Source organism: Trichechus manatus, unplaced genomic scaffold (genome assembly GCF_000243295.1).
Source record: "Trichechus manatus latirostris isolate Lorelei unplaced genomic scaffold, TriManLat1.0 scaffold00059, whole genome shotgun sequence".
Classification (NCBI taxonomy): Eukaryota; Metazoa; Chordata; class Mammalia; order Sirenia; family Trichechidae; genus Trichechus; species Trichechus manatus.
The window spans coordinates 9,605,103-9,620,372 of NW_004443995.1; the positions used below are offsets into that span (position 1 = coordinate 9,605,103).

At 38.5% G+C, this 15,270-nt stretch overlaps 1 protein-coding gene across 1 annotated transcript in view; it reads left to right on the top strand.

Annotated features, from left to right (window-relative positions):
- NR3C2 (nuclear receptor subfamily 3 group C member 2) overlaps nt 1-15,270 on the top strand; it is a 371,722-nt gene that overhangs the window by 262,580 nt on the left and 93,872 nt on the right. Inside the window, exon 4 of the mRNA XM_012556240.2 lies at nt 5,628-5,744. Within this exon, the coding sequence (XP_012411694.1) occupies nt 5,628-5,744 (117 nt within the window). The remainder of the gene's footprint in view (nt 1-5,627; nt 5,745-15,270) is intronic.

The following is a 15,270-nucleotide window of genomic DNA, read 5'->3' on the forward strand; positions in this document are numbered from 1 at the left end:
GTGGCTTAAGGGAATGTTGTGGCTGCTTTGATCTTCTATCCAGACCACTAAAACTTTCCCCATATCAGCAATAAGTCTGTTTCACTTTCTTATCACTTGTGTGTTCACTGGAGTAGCACTTTAAATTTCCTTCAAGAACTTTTTCTTCACGTTCACAGCTTGGCTAACTGTTTGGCACAAGAGGCCTAGCTTTCAGCCCATCTTGACATTCAACATGCCTTCCTCACTAAGCTTAATCATTTCTAGCTTTTGATTTAAAGTGAGAGATGTGCAACTCTTCCTTTCACTGGAATAGTTAGAGGTCATTGTAGGGTTCTTAAATGGCATAATTTCAATATTGTCATGTCTCAGGGAATAGGGAGGAGAGGGAGAGAGACAGGGAATGGCCAGTCAGTGGAGCAGTCAGAACACACACAACATGTATCAGTTAAGTTCGCCATCTTATATGGGCGTGGTTTATGGTGCCCCAAAACAATTATGATAGTAACATCAAAGATCACCGATCACAGATCACCATGGCAGATATGATAATAATGAAAAAGTTTGAAATATTGTGAGAATTACCAAATTGTGACACACAGACACAAAGTGAGCACATGCTCTTGGAAGAATGGTGCCAATAGAATTGCTTGACTCAGGGTTGCCACAGACCTTCCACTTGTAAAAAAAGCGGTATCTATGAAGCACAGTAAAGCGAAGTGCAATAATACAAGGTATACCTGTATTGTGGTTTGATTTACTCTGGGTTTAATTTTCTTGCTTCTTAAAGTGGGATCTTAGATCATCAATGTTAGACCTTTTTTCTCTTCTAATGTAAGACTATAAACCTAAAAGTTTTCCTCTAAGGACTCCTTTAGCTGCATCTCACAGATTTTTGATATTTTGTTTTTCATTACTATTTAGTTTGAAATTGCCCTGTGACTTCTTTGACCCATAAATTATTTAGAAGTGTGCTGCTTAATTTTCGATTATGTGAAGCTTTTCTATATATATTTTTGTTAGTTGATTTCTAGTTTAATTTCTTTGAGGTCAGAAGATATATTCTGTGTGATTTCAATCCTTATAAAATTTGAGACTTGTTTAATAGCTTAAGATGTGATACATCCATCTATCTCAGTGAACTTTCCGTGGGCGCTTGAAAAGAACATGTGTATTATGCGGTTGTGTGACCTAAATGTTGATTAGGTCAATGTGGTTGCCAGTATTGTTCAAATATTCTGTATACTTACAGATTTTCTATACAGTAATTTTTAAATCAGTTACTGAGAGAGGGGTTTTTAAATCTTCAACTATTATTTTGAATTCATTTTTTTTTTCCTTTTGTCAGTTGTTGCTTGTATTTTGAAGCTCTACTGTTAAGTGCATACACATTTAGAATTGTTACATCTAAAAAAAATCATTATAAAATGACTTGCTTTACCTTTGGTGTTACTTTCTCTTGAAGTCTACTTTGATTTTAATATAGCCACATCAGCTTTCTAATGCTTACTGTTTGTGTGGTATATCTTTTATCATCCTTTAACCTGTCTGTGCCTTTATATTTAAAATGCATATCAGTATACACTTGGGTCTTGCTTTTTTAAATCTAGCCTACTACATTGCCTTTTAATTGGAAGGTTGAGACCATTTACATTTAATTATTGTTATAAAATTGGGTTTATAACAATTTTCTTGGCACTTCTTTTACATTTATTACCTCTGTTATTTGTTCCTTTGTTTTCCCTTTTCTGTCTTCTTTTGGATTTGGTATGACATTTTATACCTCTTTTGTCTCTTTAGCACCTCTTAGTTCCATTATTCCAGTGGTTGCTCTAAGGCAGTGTTTCTCAAACTTCAGTATGCATCATAATCACATAATCACCTGAAGGTTTGTATAAAACACTGATTTCTAGGCCCTATCCCCAGATTTTCTGAGTTAGTAAGTCTGGAGTAGAGCCTGGGAGTTTAACTTCCTAACAAGTTCCTAGGTGATGCTCATGCTGCTGGTCCAGGGAGCATACTTTGAGAACTACCACCCTAGGGACTATAGTATGTACTCTTACCATAAACCACCCATAGCTGTTGAGTCAATTCCAACTCATAGCGACCCTATAGGACAGAGTAGAACTGCCCCATAGAGTTTGCAAGGAGCGACAGGTGGATTCAAGCTGCTGACCTTTTGATTAGCAGCCGAATTCTTAACCACTGTGCCATCATGGCTCCCATAAACCAAAAAAAAACCAAACCCGCCGCTGTCGAGTCGATTTCAACTCATAGCGACCCTACAGGACAGAGTAGAACTGCCCCATAGAGTTTCCAAGGAGCGTGTGGTGGATTCGAACTGCCGACCTGTTGGTTAGCAGCTGTAGCTCTTAACCACTATGCCACCAGGGTTTCCAGGGCTACCACCGGCTACCCGAAATTAATATTGCACCATTTCTAGAGTTTCATTTATATCCCATCCTGTCTTTCTGCTATGTTGTAAAATATTTTATATACATATAAAAATAATAAAACTGTATTATGGGCTATATGGAAACCCTGATGGTGTAGTGGTTAATACCCATTTGACTTTAAAGAATTCATGAAAATTAAGAAAGTTTCTTATAAAATTTCCCACGTATTTACCATTTCCACTTCTCTCCTTTCTTTTCTGTGTATCAGATTTCCATCTGGTATCATTTCCCTTCAGCTTAAAGAACTTCCTTTTGCATTTCTTGTAATGTGGTTCTGGTAGTAAAAAAAAAAAAAAAAATTCTCTTAGCTTTTGTCTATCCAAAAATATCTTTATTTCACCTTCATTTGGAAAAATATTTTCATTGATTATAGAACTCTAGGTTGACAGTATTTGCTAGGATGATTGATACAATTGCTGTCATTTATCGGATACGTACTGTGTTTCAGGCTTAGGGCTAATGTAAAATTTACACACATCTCACTTATCCTTGCCAGGCAGGCACTATTCTCATTTTGTGGGTTCCTTTAGGGAAGTAAGGCTGAGGAGGGTTAAATTGCTTGCCCAAGGCCACGGGAGTAGTAAGTGAGAGAGCCTGTCCACTTTGAGCCCAAGCTCCTGACCTCTAACTATATACTGGCTGGGGCTGAGGTGAATTCAAAAGCAGGGCCTTTGCATTGTCAACTGAGAAAGTAGGAAAATACAGTACCTGCTTCCTAGGCTTCCTATGGGGTCACATCAGAAATCATACAGATGACAGTGTCTAGCATGGTTTAGCGACTTATGATTTTTAAACTCATTTCAACTAGGTCAAAATTGCATTCAGGGTCTTCTCACCTCTCTCTTTTGCCCCCTCTTTTCTTCTCCCCCTCTCTTCCTCTCTCCCTTTCCTCTCCCCTTCTGTCGCTTCCCCTCTCCTCCCCTCCTCTCTCTATCTGCCACCTAGGAGACCTGGGGGCCTTGTGCTGGCTGGTCAAGGCTTCTTACCAAAGGCCTTCATCCAGGCCTGCGCTTCTCTAAGCAGCACTCTACTCCTTCCTGATATAAATGCCGTTAAAGCATACCAGCCAGTGTCTCATTCCCCCTGTACCTTTCTTGTTAAATGTTTGAATCACTAAATCTGTTGAGTGAATTCTTGCTGTTAATGGCTTGCCTAGTTGCCAGATTTTAACAGAGGATTCCTTAAGGAAGGATGACTTAAGCTAAGTAAAGGAATCTGTAACAGCGGAAGTTTGAGTGCTATGTACTCAGTTTGTCAAAAATGAAGCCCATCTTTTCCACCACAGTAACTTCCCTCTTGTGTTTCTATCTGTTTATAACCCCACCATTTTTGTAGTCACTAGTTAAGAGTAGGGACTGAGAGAAATTCTGGCAAGTAAAACATCATGTAGGGCCTCCCAGGTCATATTCAAGACTTTGACTTTTACTCCGAGTGAGATGGGAAGCCACCAGACTGGAAGGCTTGGAGCAGAGGAGTGATGTGATCTGATTTACATTCAGCAGGATCACAGACAGAATATCCACTGGAAATAGTCTCCCAGGATGGCGGTATGGGAGAATGAGGTGGTATTAGAGAATATTTTTGACCTTTAAGTCCTGTTTTCTCACTATTCCAGGTAACTTATTAATTTTCAACTAGGGTACTAGGCAGAAGGGAGTGTTTTAGAGCCTGTTCACCATTTCACAGTAATCGGTGGAACTCCTCTCCTTTCATCTGGATATTTTCAGTGACCCATAACTTAGTCCTTGGACCTCTTCTCTTTCCAGTTTGTGATCACTCTTTATATGATCTCATCTACTCTCCTGGCTTAAAATAATGACCATAACATGATTACATCTCCAGCCCAGACCTCTCACTAACTCTAGACCTGTGTACCTAACCACCGACTTGACACCTTCACTTACGTGCCTATCAGATATCTCAAACTTAACATGTCCAGGGCTGAGCTGGGGTGTTATTGTTGCTGCTGTGGGCCATAATTCCCCATAAACCACATATTCCCACAGTTTTCCCCATCTAAATTATTGGCAGTTCTGTTTTTCTAGTTGTTGAGCCCAAGAATCTTGATGGCTCTTTTAACTCTCCTTTTTCTCTCATGTCCCGTATCTAGCCTGTCAGCAAATCCTGGCAGCTCTACCTTCACAGTACGTCTAAAACCTGACTACCTTCATGACCCTCACTGTTAACCATGTTGATCCAATCCACCCTCATCTCTCCACTAGATTAGAGTAATAACCTCCTACCCCTGCTCTCCCTGTTTCTGTCTTTGATCCACTGCAGTCAGTTTTTAACACAGCAGCCAGTGTGATCCTGTTAAATGTAAATCAGCTCACGTCACTCCTCTGCTCCAAGTCCTCTAGTCTGGTGGCTTCCTATCTCATTCAGAGTAAAAGTGAAAGTCTTGAATATGACCTGGGAGGCCCTACATGAGCAGGATTATGTTAGCTGTTTGTCTTCATCTCCTGCTGCTCTCCACTCATTCTCTCTGCTCATCCAAACTGGTGTTCTTGCTGTTCCTAGAATATGCCAGGCATCCCTTATCCTGCCCTACCTCATACCTACCTGTGTGGCATGTTTTCTTTCCCAGATATCCACAGTTAGTTTCCTCATTCCCTTCAGATCTTCATTTTAAAAATCACCTGTCCAGTGAGGCCTTCCCTATCACTCTGTCTCAACTTTCAACACCCTCTCCCACCTCCACCAAATTATATGTCCCTTTCCTTCTTTATTTTTCTCCCTAGCACTTATTACTACCAAACGTTTTATATGTCTTACCTACTTACCTTATCTGTTGTGTATCTCGCCCAACTAGCAGGAGCAGACTTTGGTCTGTCGTGTTCATGGCTGTATCCCTAGTGCCTGTAAATGTGCCTGGTACCGAGTAGTTGTTCAGTAAATATTTTTGAATAAATAAGTGAATAGTAGAGCTAGGCTACAATTTTATATTTCACCAGTAACTTCTACTCTCTAAGCATATGCTTTGCCCAGATCTGAGTAATCTAAAGTCTCAGCTGTGCCATCAAGCTGATCATCCTCTTGTGTGAGTTATCCATAAATCTTTGGCTTCTACTTTTTTGAAGAAGTAATTTCAAGACAAGAAAGGGGAAGCTTCATATTCTGGTTATACATAGTAGTACTTTATATTAGTATAATCATCTTTATTTTAACAATTTTCTTTATTATTTTAATCAGGGCAACACAACTATTTATGTGCTGGAAGAAATGATTGCATCATTGATAAGATTCGACGGAAGAATTGTCCTGCCTGCAGACTTCAGAAATGTCTTCAAGCTGGAATGAATTTAGGAGGTAAGTTTTGTGCTTCTAGTTTAATATAAATTGTTAATAATGTAATGTAACACTACTCAGATCTGTGTACTACCAAAATTTAAGGTGAAACTAAGGTTTCTAAAAATCTAAGAAGCTCTATTTTTCATGCTACAATATTTTGGGAGAGAAGTATTTCTTGGCTGGAGTTTAAAAAGAGGTATGTTATGTTTTCAAACCTGAATTTGCTAAGGTTTCAAGAACCAGTCACCCAAAACCAGAACAAAAATGAATGACTTTTTATATAAAACTGTAGGTAACAGTTCTTACTGGCATGTCTGTTTATAAATAAGACCTATATGTGATACCATTGACCAGATAGAATTACATTCTTAACTCTAGGAGTAAATAAGAATAAAGGAAAACACATATGGCGGGAAAAAAAAATCTTTAAAATGTTACAGAGCCTCACCAAAAGAGGTAGAGACATGGGAGGAGGAGGGAGACTTGAACCGAATGCAAAAGTATACAATGTCCATGGATGGAAAGATTCAGTATCGTAAAGGCATCAGTTTTTCCTAATTTGAAAATATACTACAATCCTAATAAAAATACCATTTGATTCTAAATTCTTAAAAGCAACCAGGAAAATTCTGAAAAAGACAAATAATGAGGGGAACTAGCCCTACCAGATACTAAAACTATTATTTGTGGTGGTTGTTACACAGCTACAATAATTAAAATAGTCTGTGATGCTGGTATATTGATTGTCAGACAGATCAGTGGAACAGTCTGGAAAGTCAAAAATAGATCCAAATAACTGTAAATTTGCATATGATAAAACTGGCATTTCATATCAGTGGTGAAAGGATAGATTATTCAGTAGATAATATTGTGACAAGTGGGTGTCCATCTGGAAAACAAGTTGAATCCAAACTCTTACTATACACCAAAGTACATTCTGGTGTTTCCAAGATTTAAAGTGTGGAAAATAACCACAGAAGTACTAAAAGAAAGCATAGATTGTTTTTATACTCTCCAAGTGGAAAGGAGCTAAATATGAAAGGAACCCAAAAGCTATTAGAATTTTTTTTGAGAAAATCAACACTAATTACAAGTCAAATATTACAGAAAAAGCAACTGATAAATAAGAAACTGGGAGAAATTATTTGCAGTTTTTAAGTAATGTATTTATTTCCCACAAAGATAAAGAGTCCTACAAATCCATAAGAAAAAAGGAGCCAACTCATTGGAAAAATGGGTAGAGTATGGACAGACCATTCACAGAAAAAAGTAAAATATTTGGTTCTTGAAACACAAGAAACGATTTTCAATCTAATCATAAGAGAAATGAAAATTAAAAGTATAATAAAATATAATCTTTTACAGGTTAGCAAAGATAAATCATTTTTCTGGCATGTTGTTGATGAGAGTGTAGAAAAACGTCACATTCAATGGTGATCTCATGCGTTTAAAGTGGAAGTATAAATTGTTATAACTCTATAAAGAGCAATTTAGCTATTTCAGTAAAATGTTAAAAGGCAAATACTCTATGAGTCAACAATTCCGCTTGTAGGATTTATCCTGAATATATTCTTGCAGTGTGAGAAATATGTGCATAAGATATTCATTGTAGAATTTTTAAACTATCACAAGTACATTAAATGTTCATCTATTCAGAATTGTTTAAATAAATTTTGGAATATTCTTTAGATATTAATATGAATAAAGGGAGCTTTGTATGTACTAATGGAGTCCCTGGTTGGTGCAAATGGTTAATGAGCTAGGCTGCTAACCAAAAGACTGGAGGTTCGAGTCCACCGAGGGACACTTCAGAAGAAAAGCCTGGTAATCTACTTCTGAAAAATCAGCCATTGAACATCCTGTGGAGCACAGTTCTACTCTGATACACAAGAGTAGTCATGAGTCAGGATTGATTCACTGGCAACTGGAAATAAATACTAATGTGAACTGATCTCCAAGATATTTTTCAGTGAAAAAAAATAAGGTTGCAAAGTAGTATGTTTGGTATGCTGCAAGCTGTATATTTATTTTAGAAAAATAAAATATGCTTTATAGAACATTTCTGGAGTGATATACAAGAAACCAGCAATGCTGGTTGTCTCAGTAGGAAGGTTTGGTAGCATAGAAACAAGAGAAGGAAGGAGAATTAATTGTCACAGTATATCCTTTTGTGCCTTTGGATTTTACATTATATTGAATACATGTATTGTGCACACATATTGCATATTTTGAAAGGCAAAAAATAGATAAAATGAGACTTCATCTGTCTTTGCTTTGATGCATGGATCAGGTGGCTAGAAGTCAGGACTGGGGAGTAGAAACGGCATCCTGCAGAGCAGAGGGACTCTTAGAAATGAAGGAGAGGATGAGCCTTGACCAGCTGAGACATGCTAATATGAGAGCATGTCTTTAATGGCTTAAACAACCACTGGTAGTGAGAGGCCCGCCGTATTGGTCAGGAGGACAGGCTCTGGAGTCAAGCTGCCTGGGTAGGAACCCCTGTTCTGCCACTTATTAACCTTGTAATCTTTACTGCCTCTGTGCCCAGTTTCTTTTATCTTCCACTTGTATTGATCAGCGTACCTGCCTCACAGCTGTGGTGAGGACTGAGTAAATGTACAGCAAAAAAAAAAAAAATCACTCACTATATGTAACCTAACGGTGGTGGCAGCAGCAAAGCTCATCGCAGTTCACATGCACTTTCACAAGTAATCTCATTTTTAAAAGATAATATATTTTTGTTGTTGTTGTTGAAAAGATACACAGCAGAATATATACCAATTCAACAATTTTTACTTACACAGTTCAGAGACATTGATTACATTCTTCAAGTTATGTAACCAGTCTCACCTTCCTTTTCCAAATTGTTCCTCCCCCATTAATGTGAACTCATTTTATCCTACCACAACCCTCTGAATCCTCAGAAAAGACACTACTGCCCTATTTGGGGGAGGATGAGCTTCTGATGCTCAGGCAGCTCACCCAAAGATGCCATGGCCTGTGAGCTAGAGAATCAAGCTAAACCTTGCATCTTTGAACTCTTGGTCTGGTGGTGTTTCCAGTATACCGCACTGTTTTCTTTATCTAATGTCCCAATTTCACATGTGACACAAAAGACCACTTGACTGAATATCAGGAGAAATTATTAATAATTTAAAATCTAGATGGCACAATGATGTGGCCATTGTTTTTAATGCAAACTCCAGGTCTGTTTTGTAAAATCTATCATCTGAATTTAAAAACAAAACAAACACTAGGAGATTATGTTTAAAGTATCCATATATAATTTTTATATTACTTCATAAAGGCTACATTATATATATATGTATATAATATATATAGTATCACTATAAATATATATGTATAATATGTAGTGTTCATACACTATATAGTAATATATATTCTATTCATTATTATAAAATAATAACAAAATAGTCACACTAGTAGTTACTACTTCATAGGGTTATTTTGAAGATTAACTGTGTTAATCCATAAAACATTTACAACAGGGTTTCTCAACCTCGGCACTATTGATATTTTAGCCCCAAAAATTCTTGTTATGAGGGACTGTCCTGTGCATTGTAGGGTGTTTAACAGTGTCCCTGGTCTGCAGTAGCACCCTTCACCCCCCCACCCCCCCAGTTATGACGATCGAAAGTGTCTCCAGACACTGCCAGTGTCCACTGGGATGCAGAATCACCACCACCACCCCCGCCCCGCCTTTGAGAACCATCGGTTTAGCAATAATAGTAAATAATATTAAGCACTATTTAAGTGTTAGATATTAACACTAAGTATTGTATTTCATCAGAGAGAAATACCTGTTTTGTTCATTGCTTTATTCTCAGTGACTAGAACAGTGCCTGACAGAAAATAGGTGTTAGATACCTATTAGTTGAATAAAAGAATGTATAGCTTTTGTTTTCAGGACTTGCTGTGTTCTAAGCACTCTTCTAAACCCTGTATATGTGTCATCCTGTGTAAGTTTCACAGCCACCCTATGAGACAGATATTATTATGTTCATTTTATAAAACAGGTAAGAGCTGCCCCAAGGCCACAAAGCCCCAGGGAGCGCAAGAGCCAGAACTCGCATCTGTCTCCCTGGCACCAAAGCCATGCTCACATCACTCTGCTGTGTGGCACAGGTCTGCTGGACATAGACTGGTGTTCTTACAATAGCCCAAATCATCTTACTGGCAGCCGTGGCACACAGGTTTTTTACTTGTGTCTACAACTATCCCTAAGTGAGGTTTGGCACAGTGCATGAAACCGAATTCACATAATTTGTTGTTGGTGTCTGTATACGCAGGAAAGGTTTTGTGGTTTCTGGTAAAAAGTTTACTAGCGAGGAAGTTTCCTTTGAATGTTGAGGTCGTTGAAAGTACAGTAGCAGTCAAAAATGAGCAGAGTGGGAATTAATATTTATAAAAGTAGTATTTTCTTTAGGTTCAGGTTACAGTTTAATCACTTCTGATTCATTAATGAAATAACTAACTTTTGTTAATTATCCAGCTGTAGTAATGCACATTGTAATAATCTTTTATAATTTCTTTTGAAACTTAACTCTAATTTGCACAAAAAGAAACCGAGGCAATTTTTTATGTTAAAAATATATATAATGTGAAGTTTAATGTTTTAATGAGAAGCAAACTTTTTAATTAAAGAATATGAATTAAATTAAAATCTTTTTATACATGTTCCAATCTTGCCTCTGTTTTCCTGGAAAAGCAGGGCTTTTAAGTCCCTTTTTAACCACCCTTCTTCCCCACTTCCTCTCTTGGGAAATAGGGGAGGCGACAATTTAGTATATTGTTTGGAAGGCCTTTTCTGTTAGCGAGTGATCATCACTCCGGGAACAAAATTATACATCCCCTTTTACAGATGTCAGGATTCCAAAGTAATTTAGGGTCAGTCTTTTTCTGTGGGCTGGTTAAGGAACCCTGGTGGTGCAGTGATAAAGTCCCGGCTGCTAACCAAAAGGTCTGCTCTTAGAACCCACCATCCTCTTCATGAGAGAAAAGACCTGGCAATCTGCTCCCTTAAAGATTACAACCTAGGAAACCCTATAGGGCAGTTCTGCTCTGTTGTAGAGTCGCTGTGAGTCGCTGTCAACTCTGTGGCACACAGCAACAGCATGGGCTGGGCAACATACAATCCTAACCATGTCTCCCAGATTACCCACCCCCTTGGAAGATGGAAGGAAGAGAAGGATGTGGGGAGGCTGGGAGGGGAGTGAATTTGTATTTCTCAGAAATTAGAGCTATAAAATATGTCTCTTCCCTTTTCTCAAGACCCACTTCCTCCCTCCTGCCACAAGTACTGATTCCTTTTGTTTAAAATCCTGCTGAGCTTTAGACTATATGCAAAGGAAAATGCAGCAGAAGATGTGAAAATGTCAACAGGGAAATTGGAAGGAAAATACCAGCTTTTCTGGCCCCAAGCTGAGCCTACCACTCTTGCCGTAGCCCCTACTAAATCAAAAACCCATTGCCATCAAAATCAATTCCAATTTATAGTGATCCTATAGGACAGAGTAGAACTGCCCCCATAGAGTTTTGAAGGAGCAGCTGGAGGGTTTGAACTGCCAGCCTTTTGGTTAGCAGGCAAGCTCTTAAACGCTGCACCACTAGGCCTCCATAACCCCATGGTTCTGTATACATGAGTGTTTACTGCTTTGTATAGCCTTCTCCAGATTAATTTTCAGCCCATGTTCTGAAGAGGGTGATCTACAGATGTCTTTCAGGGCTTCTCGTAAAATGTATAAAGCATAGCACCAAAGCCAGCCAGCCCTCAGACCAAGAGCAAATCCTGTGCTGTGTTTCTAGCTTGACTTCTGGCCATGCAGTATAGAGGGCATTTCAGAGGTTTTTTATTCCGGGCTTCCCGTGTTACAGATGAGGAGCTTGAAGGCCAAGAGCAGATCATTAGAGACCTGAAAATGCAACATAGAGATCCTGTTTCAGTCTTCTTTCCTTTCTTTCACACCAGCCACCTTACTTCATTTTTCAGCAGATATGCTAAGAAGTCCACTTTCACATTTCTTTAATGAAGACTCTAAAATGTTAAAATCTTAACTTTATAAGCCGCAGGACATTTCCTACTCCTGGTTCCAATTTACTTTTAATGCACATCTACAACTTCCCTCAATCCCAGGAACCACTTTTACTCAGTCTCAGCAGGGTCTTTTCAGGGTGGCCCTATTGAGGCTACCTTTCCCCTTTGGAATGGGACTGTGTTATGTGAAAGGAAAGAAGGATCTCAGTGCATTAGCAGCAGCAGACACTGTGGTTGCTTTTGGGGTTACAGAGTGTAGGCGGCTAGGTGAAAAAGAAGGGTCAAACAATGCTAATGGTGGGAATAGTTCAAAGAAACATACTCTTGTACATTACTGATAAGAGTGGAAAGCATTTTGGCAGTGTGTATCTGTTGTTGTTGTTGTTAGTTGCTGTGGAGTCGATTCTAACTCGTGACGACTCCATGTGTGCAGAGTAGAATAAGGTTTTCAAGGCTGTGACCTTTCAAAAGCAGACTGCCGAGACCTGTCTTCCGAGGCACGTCCAGGTGGGTTAGAACGGCCAGTCCTTCAGCAGATCATTGAGCGTGTAACCGTTTATGCCGCCTATAGACATAAAATTGTTCATTCATTGACTGAGTAGTTCTGGTTCTGGAAGTATATCTAGAGAAACAGTTTAAAATATAAAAGTAGCTAGACTTACAAAGGTGCCCCTCACAATATTACATATAATAACAAAAAAAAGTTTTTTAACCAATTGTCCAAAGCAAGAAAAATATTTAACTTAGTATACATCCACACGACACAATATTGATCAGCAAGAAGAATTATTGTTAAGAGATTTGCATAACAACATAGACTACTTCCCGGGAAAATTAAGTAATGAAAAAGTAATATGCAAAATTATTTAGGCTACTTAGTCTGTGATTACAACTGTACATGAAAAGATTTGAATAAGCCAGAAGACTGGGAGGAAATGTTCAACTACCAAAAATGGAAGTAAGATAATGGATCATTTTTTTCATCTACTTATTTATTAATAATATGAATGTGTTTTGTAAGAAAATTTACAGTTTTGAGCCAAAAAGAAGGGAAACGTAAGACGAATAAATAGAGCTCCTGAGCAGGAGAGGTGAAGAGTTGGTGTGATAGCTACAGTTGTGTGTTAACAATTAGACATGCAGATGGCCCAAGGAAGAGGGATAATGAACATCAAGGGAGAACAAACGAAAGGAAGATCTAGAGATTATCAGTAAATCGCCTCTTGTGAAACCCTTTAATAACTGAAAAGGAGAACTGTGTAAAAGCAAAGGACCCAGAGACCAACGAATGACAGTCATGACTGACACAGCAAACCCAGAGAGAGGCCTTTTTACTTGAGGAAAATTGGCTTTGCCCGCCAACAACTTCCTTCAACTACTTGCCGTGGTCAGCTACAAAACTCGCAAGCAGTGTAGGTCTGGTAGGAGAAATTACAAGATCAACACCAGTGAGAGAGCAGGTTTAATATCTGAAATCCAATAAGAAAAACAATTTTTATATCTTTAAGGGTCTCCAGAGGCAGGATAGGCAGCAGTCTGTAGAAGTTTAGAATGCCCTAGTGTAGTAAGTTTTATGAAAATACCATTCCTTAGATACTTTTTCTTTCTATTCCCTCTTGCTTATGGACGGTAAGAATTTCAGTAGGATTTTTAAACAGTAAAGCAGAGGGGGAAAGCACATTTTTATAAATCAGTGAAAGTACATTTTTTGAGTTTCATATGTAAGTTAAAACCCATTGCCATAGAGCCAATTGCGACTCACAGCAACCCTATCGGGTAGAGTAGAACTACCCCATAGGGTTTCCAAGAAGCAGCTGGTGGATTTGAACTGCTTACCTTATTGGTTAGCAACTGTAGCTCTTAACCACTGCACCACCAGAGCTCTGTGCACAAGTTAAGCCATATTAATTGTCATAGTAAAATAACTGCTGAATTAAACAATTGATATTTTTACCCTGCATAATGTCATGGAGGAAAGTTTGAGATTGTCCCAAAGCAGATAGAATTTTTGAAATATACTGTATTTCTTCAATTCTAAGGCACTATTTTTTTCTTTTAAATTTTAACTATTGCAATGCTAATTTGCAGTCAATATGCACATTTAATTTTTGTTAGTTTCCTTCAAAACGCTAGTTAAATTGGTGTTTTATGTTATGACTGAGGACATCTTAGAACAGAAGAATAAAAGATCCAAACCCATTGCTGTCCTATAGGACAGAATAGAACTGCCCCATAGGGTTTCCAAGGCTGTAGTCTTTACAGAAGTAGATCGCCACATCTTTCTCCCATGGAGCAGCTGGTGGGTTTGAAGCACTGACCTTTCAGTTAGCAGCCAAGCACTTAACCACTGCACCACTGGGACTCCTTAAACAGAAGAATACAACCTTTAAATCCAAAGCTCCATCCTTCCTCAGAGATATACACCTTTGCATACACACAGTTATGGCTTGGTGAGCATACTCGAGTAGGCAGCTATTTTTAGGTCTTTTTAAATATAAAACCCAGGATGTTGGAAAAATTCTCTTTGGGTGTATAGATGACCTTTGTTGCTTTTATTTTTCCTTTAGCTTTTTCTTTTGCTGTCTGTCCTGGTAGGTTTTTACCGCAGCCTCTGTTAAAGGGCCTGAGAGCTTAGCATTTCATACCTTTTGGATCCAGGCTATCTTGTCATTTGGCCTTTGTGGTCTTTAGAGACCTTGAGTCAAAGCCTTTCTGAGTAGCATCCTTAGATAGAGCGTTCTCTTTTGGCCAGTCCTCCAACAGCCTTCCAGTTTCACATACTTCCTGTTATTTTCTATAATACAAAAGTGTTTTGTAACTCTCTGGTAAGATGGTGTTTGCTGTAATGATTATTTGTTGATGGCATCTCATGCTATTGTTATTTTTGAAAACATTATTAATAACCTGTTGGTACACTCTCTCATGTTACCTCAGATGTTGTAGTTTTATTATAAGAATATTAACAATTTCACAGTTGGTCCTTGTGAAGAACTGGGATGCCATTCAGGACATAACAGGCTTTCAATTTCTAGGAGTTTTCTCTTTAATTTTTTTCCCCTTTTTTCTTGCTTCTTTTTGCTGTTTCTGCCTGCCAAGCTCTCCCCTCCCTATCCTGTTGCTTTTGCTTCTTCATAGTTTTCACTACTCATGCTTCTACTTACTGTCTTCTCTCTGTGTGTCTCACAGCTTCATTGTCATCCTACTGCTTATATTTCTCTCTCAGTGCTCAGCATTCAAACTTATCATGAAAGGGTTCAATCCGATTGGTTGGTCACTGTCCAGAATAGAGCTTCTCATTGGGTCAAGTCCGGCAGCAAGACCCTCTCTGAGCATGTGTACAAATGGCTTTGGCTGCCTTTGCCTCAGCTTCACTTACCTTACAGGCTGGTGTGACCAGGTTAGAGGGCCCTGTGGTACAAAACATGAAGCCGTATGGCAGGAAACTTTACGTTTTTATTTTTGCATACTAGAGATTTTTAATTGTGGTAA